Source organism: Camelina sativa, chromosome 1 (genome assembly GCF_000633955.1).
Source record: "Camelina sativa cultivar DH55 chromosome 1, Cs, whole genome shotgun sequence".
In the NCBI taxonomy this organism is placed as follows: Eukaryota; Viridiplantae; Streptophyta; class Magnoliopsida; order Brassicales; family Brassicaceae; genus Camelina; species Camelina sativa.
The window spans coordinates 2561889-2577817 of NC_025685.1; the positions used below are offsets into that span (position 1 = coordinate 2561889).

A 15929-nucleotide genomic window follows, 5' to 3' on the forward strand; every position below is an offset into this window, starting at 1 on the left:
GTCCAACACCCGATTTCTCACATGTGGATAACCCCATAACCTGTAATCTGATGGATTAAAAACAGGCGACTCTTTATTAAACCGGTTTCGGTTTGGTGGTATACTACCATAAACAGGGGTTTCCTCGGTTATGTTCTCCCTGAATCTTGAACTATTGGTTTTAAGACATCTCTCTATCACCTTGTTCTCTTCCCTGAACTTGTCCCTAATGTCCCTGAGGGTTTGACAGAACCGGTTCGGTTTAGAATCGTTGCGGTTCTCTTTGGTTTTGTGCGAGACTCGGCTGCTGCATTTTAGACAAATGTTCTTTCGTCGGTCCGTGTTGAAGCATCTTCTTTTTGTTTCGTCTGAAAGACATAAGTAAGCCTACATGCGTCGAAGCCACAACATTAGTAAAGTAAGCATATATACCTGATAATGCTCATGCTCTCTAGTTAAGTATATCCACACAAATACACATTTTTTTATATTAATATTAATGTATTATTATTTGTCTCTCATGAGCAAATGATAAAAATATATACTACATGACTACATGTCAAGAAGATTGCTAGGATTTTTATTATAATGTATATATAATTGGGATAAAATTAACAAACAAAATAGCTGACCTCGTGGATGAGCTTAAAAGCAATATCTGCTTTTGGGTGATTGTTTTTATCAGGATGAACCTTCAAAGCTGAAAAGATAGCATAGCTTAAAACTAATTCAAATGTAACAATGATAGCTAATCAAAATCGATAATGAAACTGAAACAGAATCGGACCTAATTTGTGATATCGTTTACGTATGACCTTGACCTCTGCATCTTCTTGGATCTGTGTTTTTTAAAAATCAAGATCAATCCAATATTCTTTGTTTCTTTTTTTTCTTTTTACTTGACTTAAACGCAACCAAAAAGCTCGTCCAATCTATTTAAAATAAATTGAGAAAAAAAAAGGAAAGAACATACACCGAGAATGAGATACCAGTCGATGAAACACGAACCGGAGATGCGATTGATGTGAATGCAGGAGATTGGTGATCTCGATAGGGATAGAATATCTGAGACCAATGCCGCTTTTGGATCCGTTCCGGGTCGGATCTTACCCATTTATGCAACAAATAGTTTCAAGAACCTTTTCCAAGAAAATGGAGAGGTGAAGGGAACAAAAAAAAGTATGGAAGGAGTGGGTAGAATAGAGAGAGGGAGAGAGAAGACGCTAAGAGAAGGCAGGCAGACTTTGCGGGATTGACATTTTAAATTGGAAGAGATCAGAGAGAGAGCGAAACGTAAATTATCCTTTTACGATAAATCTTTTCTCCTTCGAATAATATTTAGTTTACTGGTAAAAAAACTAAAAATCAAGTTAAAATTTATTGAAAAAAATAAAAACAAAGAACGAGTAAAACTAAAAGGTGGGATCAGCCGTTTAGGCTTTAGCCACGTTTTAGCTCGCTTTTAATTACTGCAAAGATTGTACTGTATATAATAAAATCCTACTTAAACAGAATTATGTAAACAAATTTCTTTCCTACTAGAATTCTATTGTTGTAATTTGTAAATTGAATGATTTAAACCAATGTTTTGAAACCCGGACCGGACCGGCCGGTCGAACCGGTTTAACTGTGAACCGGAAGGTGTCCCGGTCTGGGTTATGCTAAAAACCCAAGCAGTTAAAAACCCACACATAACCGGAAAAACCTAGCTAAAACCGGCTAACCGGCGGTTGAACCGTCGGTTGAACCGGCGGTTTGGGTTAATTTCAAGCACTAAAATTTTAACTTAAACGAGTTTAAAAATAGTGATGCAGGTACCAACTACTATAGTAAAGCAATTATGTACTTTTTCCTCCATCTTTCGATGTGGGACAACATATATTTTTAAACTGAAGATTGTTTATTCTTTTATTTCTATTGTGATTTTCTTTTCACCTTCCAATCTCGTTTTTTTTTTTGTTTTCCTGTAAACACTTATTTTCGTTTGGATTTTACATAATTATGTATAGAAATTTATAATTATGTTTTAAAATAAAACTAATGTCAAAAAAAAATTAATAAAACCAAAATATACATATATAAGAATAATATGTATTGAAATTCAGTAAAATTTTGACCCGTGGTCGGACCGGATCGACTCAATGACCCTGAAGGCTTTCCGGTTTGCTTCTCAGATCGGATTTAAAAACATTGATTTAAACGGATGTTTCATTAATTTCTACCGACAAAATTGTCGATTACTTTGAAGTTGTTAAACAAGATAAATGTAACGGTAATTACACAGCTATCTAGGTTTTGGTAAATGTACTATTTACAAAACTGTTAACATCTATATTAAGGTAAACGAATATAACTTTCATATGTTAAACCATGTTGCATGTTGTTAATGAAATCATATATTGTGGTTCCATTTGTTATAGATTAGATTGCTTTCTTTAAGAATATTTAAGAGGGTTGCATGTTGTGGGTAGTAGATTTCCATGTACATAATGAATGGTTAGGTGAAGTTTTCTAATATGACAGAATTCAATTCATAGTAAAAAAAAGTACTTCATAAATCAGCTACGACGTTAGATAGCTGTTAAATGTAGATAATTTAATAGTTGAACACGAAACTTGTGATACATACATAGAAGAGAAGTGAACATACACTTTATTCTTTCATTTGAAATCAAATGACAAAGGTGAATACAATCAAAGTAGATAAAGTGACTAACCCAACTCCTCTTATCTTCTCACAGTTTACATGAAACATATTGAAGCTGAGAGAATTTTATATTGGTTGCCTTGCACAATATTTCGCATGGGTTGAATAAAAACCTCGGAAGTCTAATACTCCCTCCGGTTCAATATATGTCTAGATACAAAAAAATGTTAATCTGACTATGGTAGTATTGTATATATTAGTAGTATATCTCTGGCTTTGCTTTGAAAATTGGATTCCGATGGGATTTCGTGATTTGTTTTCTGGTGTTTGATGTTTGACTATAACTTGAGACAGCGAAAACAGTACTATATGAAAGTGGCTTTGGACATAAGCCAAGTATGTACCTAATGTTACAAACACGTTTATATAAGAAAAAAAAAAAAAAAGGAAAAATACTTAGCGTTTTGAATCAAGGAAATTAGTAGTTAAACTATAGGGTTTTTCTTTAACTTGGTTGACTTGTTGTAATGAAGCCAAACAAATTTCAGTAATATATTCAAAACCTAATTCATTATTGCTCAAAATGAGTATTAAGTCAAACATAGCTGTTGTAATTGGTCACCCGAAAGTAATAATCACATGGGGATGCTAGCGTCTTAATTTTTGTGAAAAAATGGCCAATTACTTCCTGAATTTTTATTAAACTAGCTAGTATTGAAATTATTTATTTGAATATAATCAGTGTTCATATATATATATAGTAACTAAAAACATGAGTTTAGTCGAATAAAGTAGACACTAAAAATTAACTTTCGATGATTGATGATAAACTAAGTAAATAGTGGTCTTAAACTATCTCAAGGTGCTTCGAGTTATCTGCCCAGTCCCCACCAATTCGATTCGTTTCAAAGGAGACATATTGCGTACTTTAGCCACACCAAGTCATTGAGATTTACATGCTGTGGCATAGAACTTCGTGATTAGAAAAAAATATTCTAAAAGAATTATAACTAGACCATATACCAACATTCATTTTATGTGTTTTTTTTTCTGGAGAAGGCATAACGAACAAACTTGTAAGAACTATTAGAACGTGTAAAAAATGCCATCAAAAAATGGTGTAAAAAACTAAGTAGAAAATTCTCTTGAGATATGAAATAAGATGGACATCTGCATGCTCGTTATTGCCTTTTTGACCCATACTTCCCTAATATTCATGAATAGAACCCGCACATTGCTTTTTAGAATCACATAACACACACAGCTTTGGGCTTTCACGTTTTAATGGACAGGACCGGACCCCTTCTTGCGTGCTACTCACGTGCGAATACACCAAGACACGTGGCTTCTCTATTCAACGCGCAAATCGATTACGTGTCGGATTTATCCGCCTCCATCGGATCCGAATCAGGTCCCCGTATATATCTCCGTCATTACCCGAATTTGCCGGCAAGGTTGCAATAATCCCTAATCCAAAAAAAACCTGTTTCGTGGATTTGGGGATCCTCGTCGTGGATTGTTTTAGATCGTCATGGAGTTCTCTTTAGTCGCCGATACACTCACAGTTTGTACGGCTAAGCAAGGTATCGCGTTCGCGTTTGGCAAATCTCTCCTTCAAAGGTTGGATTTGGCCAATCACCTTTCTTTCGCCGATTCCGCCGTCGATCATCAATCTCCCGGTGGTGGAATCGTTCAAGCATCGGCGATTATCTTTCCCGTTGATGCAATCGCTCCTCCACCGTTCAGATCTAGCTCTTACAAGACCATCCGCCGGATCCGTAAAAAGCGACGGACGAGGCGAGTTTCGTTTGGCGGTGATGGAGACGACGGAGGTGATTTTAGTCGTTTTCTGTTAGATGGTGATTTCGGTGGTAACGACGGTCCATTCGGATTTGGAGGCGGAGGTAACGATGGAGGGGGGAAAGGATGGAACTACGGCGGCGGCGGCGGCGGTGGTTTCGGAAGTGAGAATTGGGACGAGTCTTCGTTTCCGTCTTGGACGGATCCGGCAATGGAGTTCGTGTACGAAGTGATTTGCTGGATCGCGTTGTCTAATTGTGTGCACTTCGCCTTCAAGAGGATAGTGAGGATCGTGACCGACGGTGAAAGGGAGAAGTTGAACATCACATTATCTCCTGTGTGCTGACAAATTCGTGTGATTCCTGCTTTGGTTTAAGATTCTTAATCTCAGTTCCAACTATATCATATGATCTCTCTTGTGTGTATATATTATTTATTATATACATTGTACATATATTTTTAATTTCAATTCACCTTTGAGTTTGTATAGTCATTCATTAGAGACAAGAATGATGATATGATTGATCGCTTCTATGGATAAATTGAAAAATCTCTTACAAAGCTGGCATGTAATAACACCATATTCCTTATAAACTCCATAACAGACGCATAGTTTGTTCATGTCAACAAGGTTTTATTATATTAAGCCCTGGGCTTGTTGAACTCTCCTGGAGTTGCTGGAGCTTGATGATGACCCATAGATGGCTCTCTCCTCTCCACTTGCATTGTCTCACGGCGCCTATCATACCTTGGCCTAGACCGGTTCCTAGTCTGGCGCTGTTCTGTGAACCTATACTGTGGTCTGGGTATGACCTTTCCTTCAATGTACAAGTCACCTAGACATCAGAGTCAAAGCCAGGATGGTTTCAGTAAGAATCATATCTCATATCCCAAGTATTCAGAAGAAATCCAAAAAACGTTACATTACCTCCATAGTCTTTGTTTGGTACATCGAGGTATGAATCCGGCAGGACCCAAAGAACACCAGGCAGTCCTAATGAATCACAACTCTGGATCAGATTTCTGACTTGTAAATAGTAAATACGCTCTCATGATCGTACTGGGACATACAATAACTGAGATATCAAATGATCAAAGAGAAGTTGCCTCCTAGCAGCGAAACCAATTGAACAGACCAAAACCAAAATATAGATACCCTTTTACATTTCACAGCATAACATAAGTAAGACTTAAACCCGTTACTGAAAAATGGTACCTTTGACTTTGCAAGAAAGCTCTTCAGAGATCAAAGCACCAAAGCCAGTGTAGGTCGAAGTGCAAACAGAGTAGATCTTCTTCTTTGCCTCTTCCTCGCTGTCAAACCATAACCCACAAAAACGCAGATCCATCATCAAATGATCAAACGAATTGGGAAGAATTTTGAACAAAAAAATTGAAAGGAATGAGAGAACTTGCCTGCCAAGGACGGAAGTTAAGGTATTGACATAAGCATTGATCATCTCTTCTTCAGTGGGTTTAGGATCAGTGAACTCCATGACGATGAGCCAGTGCTCGTAATCGCAACCATCGAGAAGAATCGTCTCCTTAGGCGGACGGTTGCTCCAATTCGGCGAAGGATCGTTCAGGGGAGAGTATCCGGACCCGGATGTCTTGAGTCGGGTCGAGATGTAACACGGGCCAAGTCCGGTTCGGGATGATGAAACCTTTTCAAGCAGAGGCAAAGCGAATCGAGAACGAGAAGAGAGCGTAGAGAAAGAAGAAGAAGTAGAAGAAGAGAGGGTTTTGTTTAGGAGAGTCGCTAATGAGCGCCGTGTAAGAGCCATCGCCGGTGAGGGTTTCGGTTTATGTTGTGTATCTTTCTTTCTTCTTCTCTTCAGTCTTTTCTTTTTCAGATGCTTCGAGTTCGAGAGAACTTTATGGGCTAAGTGGGCCTTGATTCTATGTTTTTAATAATGGGCTTTTGAATTTTAAAATGTCAGCTGTATCAAGCCCTTCGAAGTTTCCAATTATAGCTTGACCAAAATTGTTGTTCATCAACCTCGCAAGTTCTTTTTTTTTTTTTCAGAAGTCTTTTTGTAGATGAATAAACGTATTCATTTTGTATAAGCTTTCTTAGTGTGAATATGACTTCCTAAGTCAAAATCCAAAATTTTAATTTGAGTTGGCTAACTATATCTCTAAACTTTTTCCTACTTATATTGGGTTACTATTTTATCTTTGTTTTTTTTTTTGGTTTTTTAGCTGCATATATAAATCACGATAACATAATAACAAGTTAACAACGATGATTATCGAAATCAAATAAACAAATCGAGAAATAAGACAAATATAGAATTAGGATATCTCCTAAAACCAGAAAAAGTAGATAAATAATATTAGATAGGTAAAAAACTATATTAAAAAATTATCCAAAGGATTCCGTAAATGGAATTGGTTTGTATCAATGCGTGTATTTGTGTTAGAGGAGAGAGCTAATTCTTGTGCATGAATAATCATAATCTCTTGGATTTGGGTTTTGTTGCACAACTCTGAGGAGGATAGAGAGGAGTGAAGAAGGAAACATGGGAAGCAGCACGGGCGATCTTGTGACACGTGTCCAATCAGCTCATCGGTTCGATCACGATGCTTTGTTTCGTTTCGCCGCCGACAACGTCTCCGGTTTTCCGACAAGCCCATCCCATTTCAAAGTCTCACAGGTAAAAAAAACTGTCCTAATCGCCGTTGATCTTTTGTGGGGTTCTCCGGTAAGAAAGAAAGAAACTTTATCTGAAATTTTTGTCTTTTTTTTTGTGTGAACAGTTCGGACATGGGCAGTCGAATCCCACGTTTCTGATCGAGGTTGGCTCAGAGAGTTCCTTGAAACGATACGTTTTGAGGAAGAAGCCTCCTGGGAAGCTCCTTCAATCTGCTCATGCTGTTGAAAGGGAGTTTCAGGTTTCAATTCTTCAACTCTGTCAAAAAAAATCCCCAATCATGTCAATTTGTATTTCGAATTTTGGGTGGTGATTTTGATTCTACTACTCGATTTTTGAAGAAGATGAAATTTTTGTTTTGTAGTACTCGTTTGAACTGTTTCTGAATCATTGTAACTATTCGTGATGCTGCTTATAATTTGTAGATTACGGACGGTATGCAGGAATAAAGGTAGATGCTTTTTCGCTTAATACTTACTTTTGATGGTGGGATTTGTAGGTGCTTCGGGCTTTAGGTGAACATACACAGGTTCCTGTTCCTAAAGTCTTCTGCTTATGCACTGACCCTACTGTGATTGGGACTGCCTTTTACATTATGGAGTTTATGGAAGGACGTATCTTCATAGACCCCAAGTTGCCGGTAAGATTTTTTGTTATGCGAATGCGGCTGTCTGATTTTCTAGCTTGAGATGTGAGTCATCGTGATATGAAAACGTTAGTTGTGTGTGTTTCATTGATTTTCACTTAGAATGTAGCACCTGAAAGGAGAAGTGCGCTCTATCGTGCAACTGCCAAAGCCTTAGCATCTCTTCACTCTGCTGATGTGGATGCCATTGGTCTTGAGAACTATGGTCGGCGAGGCAATTACTGCAAAAGACAGGTTTGTTCTTTTTAACCTGTGGCTGGTGAATTTCGACATCATTACGCACTAGTTTGTTTTTCTCTTAAATCTCTTGATAAGGTTTTTTTTCTTCCGGATATCTCCATTTCAGATGGATAGGTGGTTCAAACAATATTTGGCTTCAACTAGTGAAGGTAAACCTGAAAGGAATCCAAAGATGTTTCAGCTTGTTGATTGGTTGCGCAAAAGCACCCCCGCGGAAGATTCAACAGGTGCAACATCAGGCCTTGCCCACGGAGACTTCCGCATTGACAATCTTGTGTTTCATCCTTCTGAGGTCAAAATACTTTCAAGCTCCTTTTTTTTTTTTTCTTTTTTTCCTTCTCTTCTTATCCTTGGATAGTCTCGGAGACCTTGCTGAAATTTCCTTAAGCTGCAGGATCGAGTTATTGGAATAATTGACTGGGAATTGTCCACGGTTGGGAACCAAATGTGTGATGTTGCATACAGCTGTATGGTAATTCTTGTTCTTATCTTGTACTCACAAAGCAGTTTTATTTGCTTCTTGCTCTGATATACAGCTCATGTTGTTGGCAGCATTACATTGTGAATGTTCAGCTTGATAACGAGCACGTTAGTGAAGGTCTTGAAACTGCTGGACTACCGGAAGGAATGCTTTCAATGCCAGAATTTCTCTTAGAGTACTGTTCTGCATCGGTAAGTCTTGTGTAGCCTTGAAAAGGTACCAAGCCAGCGTTCCTTGTAAATTGCTATATTTTTCAAATTTTGATTGTTGTGATAAATTGGCAAATGAACTTTAGGGAAAACCATGGCCTGCTGCAAACTGGAAGTTCTACGTAGCGTTCTCTATGTTTCGGGCTGCTTCTATCTACACGGGGGTGTACAACAGATGGTTAATGGTATTGTCTGGGAATATTTTTCTATTCTAAGATTTTGTGCTTTGCAGTTGTAGAGCCATTGACATTGTGCTGATCATGCAGGGGAATGCTTCTGCCGGTGAACGAGCTCGAAATACAGGAACTCAAGCTAATGAGCTTATAGAGTCTGCCTTGGGTTATATTGCACGTGACAATGTGCTTCCAGAACACCCTCCATCTGGTGATTGACCTCTTTGAAATTCAAGTTTACTAAGGATGACTGTTTATTTTACATTTCTTATATAGGATATACTGTAATTTGATCGCTACTCTACTTTCCTCGTTTGTGATGCAGTTCAAAGAGACATGTCCCCGTCATATGAAAGCCTTGTAGATGGAAGCGGGAGATTCATCCCTAACAGAAAAGTATTGGAGTTAAGGCATAAGTTGATCAAGTTTATGGAAACTCACATTTACCCAATGGAAAACGAGTTCTCCAAACTTGCCCAATCAGATAAGAGATGGACCATTCACCCCGAGGAGGAAAAGCTAAAGGAAATGGCAAAGAGAGAAGGCCTATGGAACTTATTTGTTCCTGTATGCATCTTTTCTCTACTGATCTCTTATTGATTTTATCCTGAGTGAGACTGTACTCATGGATTCTTGGTTCTTGCAGGTAGATAGTGCTGCTAGAGCTAGAAGAGAACTGACAGCTACCGAGAATAAACATAATCTCTCGGGCAAGTCTTTTGATCAATTGTTTGGTGAGGGCCTCACGAACCTGGAGTATGGTTACCTTTGTGAGATCATGGGTCGTTCTGTTTGGGCTCCACAGGTGTTTAACTGTGGTGCACCAGATACTGGAAACATGGAGGTATAAAAGACTAATTTTGTTTACGGGTCCAGGTGTTGTCTCATTGCTTGTTACTTGTATCTATATAATCTGTACTATCTTGTAGGTGATACTGCGGTATGGAAACAAAGAACAAATTTCTGAATGGCTTATTCCGTTACTTGAGGGAAAAATTCGTTCTGGATTTGCTATGACTGAGCCACAAGTTGCATCTTCTGATGCAACCAATATTGAGTGCTCTATTCGAAGGTAGGGGAATTGCTTCGATTCTCTTCATGTTGGAATCTATTTTCATTCGAATTCTCACTAAAAAAAACGAAAGAGTATGAATGCTATGTCATCTTCAATTTCTCTACTGGCGATTTCTATAACTGAGACTGAATCCACATTAGTCTTATAGCTATTTCTGTTGTTGATACAGACAAGGTGATTCATACGTCATTAATGGCACAAAATGGTGGACAAGTGGAGCCATGGATCCCAGGTGCAGAGTCCTTATTCTCATGGTTAGTTTTCTTTCCTTGTTCCTTTTTCTCTCTAAATTTATGTATTTATCTATCTATTTATATATAGACACACACACGCATGAATGTATTTGTTCTATCTGCTAGTTAGTCAAAGAGATTATATCTGTGTTGTACAGGGTAAAACTGATTTCAACGCCCCAAAACATAAGCAGCAGTCTATGATATTAGTGGATATGCGAACTCCAGGTATACGTGTGAAGAGGCCTCTCACAGTGTTTGGTTTTGATGACGCACCTCACGGACATGCTGAAATTTCTTTTGAAAATGTGATTGTCCCGGCAAAGAACATTCTCCTTGGAGAAGGCCGTGGATTCGAGATTGCTCAGGTAATACTAAAATTGATACACAGATTCAGGGCTTACAGTAACAGAGAGAGTATTGATTGTATTTATCAGGTCGCTTGCTTTGTTTGTTATATCAGGGTAGGTTAGGCCCTGGAAGATTGCACCATTGCATGAGACTGATAGGTGCAGCAGAGCGTGGGATGGAGCTAATGGCCCAGAGAGCTCTTAGTAGGAAAACTTTTGGGAAGTTCATTGCACAGCATGGTTCTTTTGTCTCTGATCTTGCAAAGGTAAACGACACTGTGTATTTTAATCACCCAAATGCTTCCTTATGAGTTCTTCTTATATGAGTGGTTGTATGATACAGTTGAGGGTAGAGCTGGAAGGAACTCGATTGTTGGTTCTTGAAGCTGCTGATCATCTCGATAAGTTTGGAAACAAAAAAGCTAGAGGAATTCTCGCAATGGCCAAGGTAAAAACCGTAATAATCTTTGTAATTTTTTGTTTATGTCAGAAATCGACCAAAGTAGATCGTTAAGAAGCAAAATCATTTTGGTACTCAGGTTGCAGCTCCAAACATGGCATTGAAGGTATTGGACACGGCAATACAAGTTCATGGAGCAGCTGGAGTATCCTCGGATACAGTTTTAGCACATCTGTGGGCTACTGCTAGAACACTGAGAATTGCTGATGGACCTGATGAGGTTCATCTTGGGACCATTGGCAAGTTAGAACTACAGAGAGCTTCAAAGCTTTAGAGTTTTTACAGATCTGCGAATTGGTTCTTAGAATAAGAATCAGATGAGTTTATACATCATATAATAAAGCTGTTATTAGGCCTTTTTATTAAATCTGAATAAGTTTATACAAGATCTTCTCATCTGTTTCATATTGTTTATACTTTTTTTTTTTATAGGAACATATTGTTTATACTTAAAATGATGATTTGCATTGTGACATTCCACATCAAAAGGAACTTAACCCTTATGAGATTCTTCTCATGCGTCGTTACTGCTACTTTTACTCTTGACCTCTAAATCAATTTCCCCAATTAGTAAGAAATCAATCGAATCACAGATTTTCTAAAAAATCTTCAAGATTTATCTTTAACATATATCACTTCAGCCAACAAATTCATGACTCCAAGACCATACTATTTAGGTCATAGGCTATCATAAAAGGGGGAAATTTTAATTTTTAGACAAGACAATATTACTAAAGACAGAAAATGTAACATAGCCTCATGTCTGTTCCTGGAACCCCAGGAATAGCATTACAACTCTTCTCTATATTATCCCCCATCGATCTTTCAATCCATTTGTTCTAAAGCATATACCAAAACACCAAAACCTCCCCTTCCCCCTAAAAAACACAAAAAATTCAGAGCTAGAAGGGGCCTTATATAGCCACAGATACAGGCCCCATCTGCTCCATTTTTAACACGTCTAGAAAAAACATATTAAAAGAGTAAGAAAAAAAAAAAACTTGAAAACTACAGCAAATTCCTTCTTGGACGTGTAATTACAGGAAACAGAAAAAATGGGTTTTGATGGTGATAAGAAAAAGAAATGCATCATCGCCGGTAGTGTTTCCGGTTTGTTAGTCATCATGGTTGTCTCAGTAGCCGTTGTAACGTCTAAGCACTCACCAAAAGCCGATGAAAATCAGATCAAGAAAACCACCAAAGCAGTTCAAGCAGTATGTGCACCAACTGACTTTAAAGAAACTTGTGTTAACAGCTTAATGAGCGCTTCTCCCAAATCCACTGAGCCTATCGACCTCATCAAACTCGGCTTCGACGTCACTATCAAGTCCATCAACGAAGGCCTTAAAAAAGCCTCAGAAGACGTTAAAGCCAAGGCTAGCAAAGACCCAGAAGCAAAGGGTGCTTTTGAGCTGTGTGAGAAGGTGATGGTTGATGCTATCGAGGACTTGAAGAAGTGTATGGATCATGGATTCTCGGTTGATAAGATTGATTCCTTTGTTGAGGATCTACTGGTTTGGCTAAGTGGCTCCATCGCATTCCAGCAAACATGTATGGACTCCTTTGAGGAAATTAAGTCCGATCTTATGCAGGAAATGCGACACATCTTCAAAACAACAAAAGAGCTTAGTAGCAATAGCCTTGCCATGGTTACTAGCATGTCCACCCTTCTCCCGAACTCCAACGCCACAGGTACCTTTCAATCAATTCACAAAAGATACCACCACTCAAAATCAATCATAATCAAATAATGTGATTCTTGATAACAGGTTCAACCGGAGGTTTTGCAAACTACGCTAGAAAGCTTCTATCGGCAGAAGATGGTATCCCAACATGGGTTGGACCAGAGGCACGACGGCTCATGGCAGCACAAGGTGGAGGACCAGGACCAGTGAAGGCTAATGCAGTGGTGGCTCAAGACGGAAGTGGACAGTTCAAGACTATAGCCGAAGCTCTAAATGCTGTGCCTAAAGGAAACACAGTGCCATACGTCATCCACATCAAACAAGGTATCTACAAGGAAAAAGTTATGGTCACCAGGAAAATGCCATACGTCACTTTCATCGGCGATGGACAAACCAAGACGGTTATCACCGGTAATCTCAATTACGGTATCGGCAAGGTCAAGACCTTCCTAACAGCCCCACTAAGTAAGTTTCAATTCTCCACCACTGTCTCTCAAAAAATCCACAAAAAAAAAAAAAATAGGGATTCTAATTAATTAGGATTTACCAAAATTTCGCAGCAATCGAAGGCGACCACTTCACAATGAAGAACATCGGAGTCGAGAACACAGCTGGACCAGAAGGAGGACAAGCGGTGGCGTTAAGAGTGTCGGCTGATTACGCCGTGTTCCACAGCTGTCAATTCGACGGGCACCAAGACACCTTATACGTTCACTCTCACCGGCACTTCTTCCGTGAGTGCACAGTCTCCGGCACCGTAGATTTCATTTTCGGAGACGCCAAATGCATCCTCCAGAACTGTAAAATCGTCGTACGAAAACCTAAGAAAGGTCAATCGTGTATGGTGACCGCTCAGGGACGAACCGACGTCCGTGAATCAACCGGATTGGTGCTCCATAACTGCCACATAACTGGGGATCCGGCGTATATTCCGGTGAAATCGGTGAGCAAGTCTTACCTAGGAAGGCCGTGGAAGCAGTTCTCGAGGACGATCATCATGAAGACGATGATCGACGACGTCATCGACCCGGCGGGATGGCTTGCTTGGAGTGGAGATTTTGCGCTCAAGACGCTATACTACGCCGAGCATTTGAATACTGGGCCTGGGTCCAATCAGGCCCAAAGAGTTAAATGGCCCGGAATTAGGAAACTAACTCCCCAAGATGCTCTTTTATACACTGGGGACAGGTTCTTAGGTGGCAATACTTGGATCCCACAAACACAAGTTCCCTATACCCCCAACATGTAGGAGATTCAAATGTGTAAAGAAGATCACCTCCACCAATAATCTCTCAAATAGGTCATTATACTCTTATTTGGTCCCTAAATTTTTGGTTAAATGGGTTTCTCATTTGAGAGATTTATACTCTTAAGAGACTCTCTCTCTCTAGTGACACTTGCCATTATACAAGTGTTTCAATTCTTTTGTCAAATTCAAATTTAATTGTATTATAAATATAAATATAAGTATACTGTTAAGAGTCTGCAGTTGCTGCAGTTATATATTTTGAAAATTAAAACGTTGACTGAGCTGTGCGCGTGCGTTATGGTGGAGATTCACGCTATGCTTCATGCTTATGCACATGTATGTATGACGCGTCGTTCGAGATCCAAGATTGTGGCTTTGAACGGTGGAAACAATAACATTCCTCGCTTCGGGAAATTAAAAAGGAACCACGACTTTGTAGCGTACGATGCAGTAATTAGTAAAGTACTATTTGAAGTTATTTTTTTTTAGCATTGTGACTTTGTAATAAGAATAGTTACTTATTAGTAGTAGTATTAAATTAGTATTGAATTTTTAAATTTTAGGTTGGTACTATAAAATGATATGATTGACTTTTCTTTTACTTTGAAAATGAAATGTTGATCATCGTTTAAAAAAAAACAAAGGATAGAAAAAAAGAAACTGACAATGAAATGAAAAGGAAAAATAATGATATTGTACTGACTAAAAAAAGAGATGATTTAATAACATGTATGGCCTTTTATGAAAGGTAAAATTAGAAAGAAAAAAAACTACACAGGAAAGAAGAAAGCAAGAGTTGTTTGGAAAATGACACAATAGACGACTCCCTCGTTGCATTGAATTTGAGTGAACCCCACACTCTCTCCCAACGGCCATCTCTTTCTATCCATCCTTTCCCTTCACAAACTCTTTCATCCATTTCTCCGCCATTAATTAAAGAGCATATCAAAGCTCCGGAGCACTCCAACGTTTTAGCTAGGAAAACAGAAAAATGTCAAGCATTTCCCCAATATTCCCCATCTCTGATTCTCAACATTTCAGCGACTATGGTTTCGATCCTCAACTCCACTACTTTCAGGTATTTTTTCACTATGGTTTTTGGTTCGTTTTTTGGACTAACAAAATCAAATCTCGAAAGCTTCTTTTTTTTTTTTTTGGTTTGCGCTACGACATTCGGGTTCGACTCTGTTTCTGAATATATTTGCTCTGTTAAGAGATCCTGTTTTTTTTTTTTTTTTTTAAATGGTTTGTGGTGGTTGAAAAGGTTATGGAAGAAGCGAGGAAGCATAAGAGAGAAACGTCGGCAAAGTCCTCCATAAACGGTATTCAATTCAAGATCCAGAAACCCATTTCGAAAGATGACCCGACCCGGTCCACATTGCACAGCAACAAGAGGAAGAAACGGTGCTGGTGGAAAAAAGCTCTCCCCTTCTTCAAATGGCGGAAATCGCCAGTCTCCACCTTGAGCGAAGACCGTAGTAGTAGAGCTAGGAACTTTCGCACCGTAACCAGGTCGATGTCGATGTCTGGTCCGATTTACGCAACAGAGAGTCTGAGCGGGTCGAGCACACCGTACCGTACGACGACGACAAACAGACATTCTTCAGGACATATAGCGGGAACATTAACGACGGCGAGGGCGATCCCATATCTGAGTTTACGAGAGCTTAACATGGAGCAGCCACAGAGGATCTCTATCTGCTCTTCCCCCATTTACTTGGTCACGTAAAAAAAGTTATTACTTTTTGCTTTTAATCTTTTGTTTTACAACTGGTGAAAGCTGCAAAAGTTTCATCTTATCTCTTTTTAACAAAACAAAAAAAAAAAAATTCATCTCTCTCACGTGAATCAATGTATGGATTATATAGATTTATTGCCTACTTGTTTGTATTTTCAAATCGTGATGGTGGAAAGTGACTGGAACCGGTAAGGGTGGATATTCTTTTGTCTTGTACGACTCCTCTTACAAAGCATTAAAACCTTTGGAAAGCGAACGGTTTAGTACACTGTTTCGAACGTTGATCCTTAACGCGCCTCCTTATTAGATA

At 38.8% G+C, this 15929-nt stretch overlaps 6 protein-coding genes across 6 annotated transcripts; 4 read left to right on the plus strand and 2 right to left on the minus strand.

Annotated features, from left to right (window-relative positions):
* Nucleotides 1-1251, minus strand: LOC104703710 (chaperone protein dnaJ 49; the record flags this gene model as incomplete). Its single annotated transcript, XM_010419779.2, has 4 exons — nucleotides 953-1251; nucleotides 767-818; nucleotides 612-679; nucleotides 1-366 (listed from the first exon to the last, which is right to left on the minus strand). Coding segments are annotated over exons 1-4 (627 nt in total), but the record flags the coding sequence as incomplete, so codon positions are not given.
* Nucleotides 3956-4958, plus strand: LOC104727688 (glycine-rich RNA-binding protein 2). Its single transcript, XM_010446796.2, has one exon. It carries the CDS (start codon nucleotides 4158-4160, stop codon nucleotides 4770-4772), a length of 615 nt encoding a protein of 204 aa, XP_010445098.1. The 5' UTR covers nucleotides 3956-4157; the 3' UTR covers nucleotides 4773-4958.
* LOC104727597 (multiple organellar RNA editing factor 3, mitochondrial) lies at nucleotides 4943-6270 on the minus strand. Its single transcript, XM_010446718.2, has 4 exons — nucleotides 5843-6270; nucleotides 5643-5740; nucleotides 5355-5420; nucleotides 4943-5262 (listed from the first exon to the last, which is right to left on the minus strand). The coding sequence occupies exons 1-4, from the start codon at nucleotides 6208-6210 to the stop codon at nucleotides 5069-5071; spliced, it is 726 nt and encodes a 241-aa protein (XP_010445020.1). The 5' UTR covers nucleotides 6211-6270; the 3' UTR covers nucleotides 4943-5068.
* On the plus strand, nucleotides 6672-11422 carry LOC104727777 (probable acyl-CoA dehydrogenase IBR3). The gene is made up of 17 exons (XM_010446877.2): nucleotides 6672-7083; nucleotides 7187-7321; nucleotides 7580-7720; nucleotides 7829-7960; nucleotides 8073-8258; nucleotides 8361-8438; nucleotides 8519-8638; nucleotides 8743-8841; nucleotides 8923-9040; nucleotides 9155-9396; nucleotides 9476-9673; nucleotides 9759-9901; nucleotides 10074-10158; nucleotides 10296-10505; nucleotides 10601-10753; nucleotides 10831-10935; nucleotides 11027-11422. Exons 1-17 carry the CDS (start codon nucleotides 6949-6951, stop codon nucleotides 11219-11221), a joined length of 2475 nt encoding a protein of 824 aa, XP_010445179.1. The 5' UTR covers nucleotides 6672-6948; the 3' UTR covers nucleotides 11222-11422.
* LOC104727861 (probable pectinesterase/pectinesterase inhibitor 23) lies at nucleotides 11677-14113 on the plus strand. Its single transcript, XM_010446946.2, has 3 exons — nucleotides 11677-12639; nucleotides 12717-13097; nucleotides 13193-14113. The coding sequence occupies exons 1-3, from the start codon at nucleotides 12003-12005 to the stop codon at nucleotides 13879-13881; spliced, it is 1707 nt and encodes a 568-aa protein (XP_010445248.1). The 5' UTR covers nucleotides 11677-12002; the 3' UTR covers nucleotides 13882-14113.
* LOC104727935 lies at nucleotides 14647-15833 on the plus strand. The gene is made up of 2 exons (XM_010447009.2): nucleotides 14647-14959; nucleotides 15146-15833. The coding sequence occupies exons 1-2, from the start codon at nucleotides 14873-14875 to the stop codon at nucleotides 15608-15610; spliced, it is 552 nt and encodes a 183-aa protein (XP_010445311.1). The 5' UTR covers nucleotides 14647-14872; the 3' UTR covers nucleotides 15611-15833.

Bases quoted from the DNA above. Each gene is read 5' to 3' on its own strand.
- LOC104727688 (XM_010446796.2), top strand. From the start codon at position 4,158: ATGGAGTTCTCTTTAGTCGCCGATACACTCACAGTTTGTACGGCTAAG.
- LOC104727597 (XM_010446718.2), bottom strand. From the start codon at position 6,210: ATGGCTCTTACACGGCGCTCATTAGCGACTCTCCTAAACAAAACCCTC. The intron at 5,741-5,842 runs GCAAGTTCTCTC...ATGGTTTGACAG, and splicing joins TTAACTTCCGTCCTTGGCAG to CGAGGAAGAGGCAAAGAAGA. The intron at 5,421-5,642 runs GTACCATTTTTC...GTGATTCATTAG, and splicing joins GCTTTCTTGCAAAGTCAAAG to GACTGCCTGGTGTTCTTTGG.
- LOC104727777 (XM_010446877.2), top strand. From the start codon at position 6,949: ATGGGAAGCAGCACGGGCGATCTTGTGACACGTGTCCAATCAGCTCAT. The intron at 9,674-9,758 runs GTATAAAAGACT...ACTATCTTGTAG, and splicing joins CAGATACTGGAAACATGGAG to GTGATACTGCGGTATGGAAA. The intron at 10,159-10,295 runs GTTAGTTTTCTT...TGTGTTGTACAG, and splicing joins GCAGAGTCCTTATTCTCATG to GGTAAAACTGATTTCAACGC.
- LOC104727861 (XM_010446946.2), top strand. From the start codon at position 12,003: ATGGGTTTTGATGGTGATAAGAAAAAGAAATGCATCATCGCCGGTAGT. The intron at 12,640-12,716 runs GTACCTTTCAAT...TCTTGATAACAG, and splicing joins CCCGAACTCCAACGCCACAG to GTTCAACCGGAGGTTTTGCA. The intron at 13,098-13,192 runs GTAAGTTTCAAT...AAAATTTCGCAG, and splicing joins CTTCCTAACAGCCCCACTAA to CAATCGAAGGCGACCACTTC.
- LOC104727935 (XM_010447009.2), top strand. From the start codon at position 14,873: ATGTCAAGCATTTCCCCAATATTCCCCATCTCTGATTCTCAACATTTC. The intron at 14,960-15,145 runs GTATTTTTTCAC...GTGGTTGAAAAG, and splicing joins CTCAACTCCACTACTTTCAG to GTTATGGAAGAAGCGAGGAA.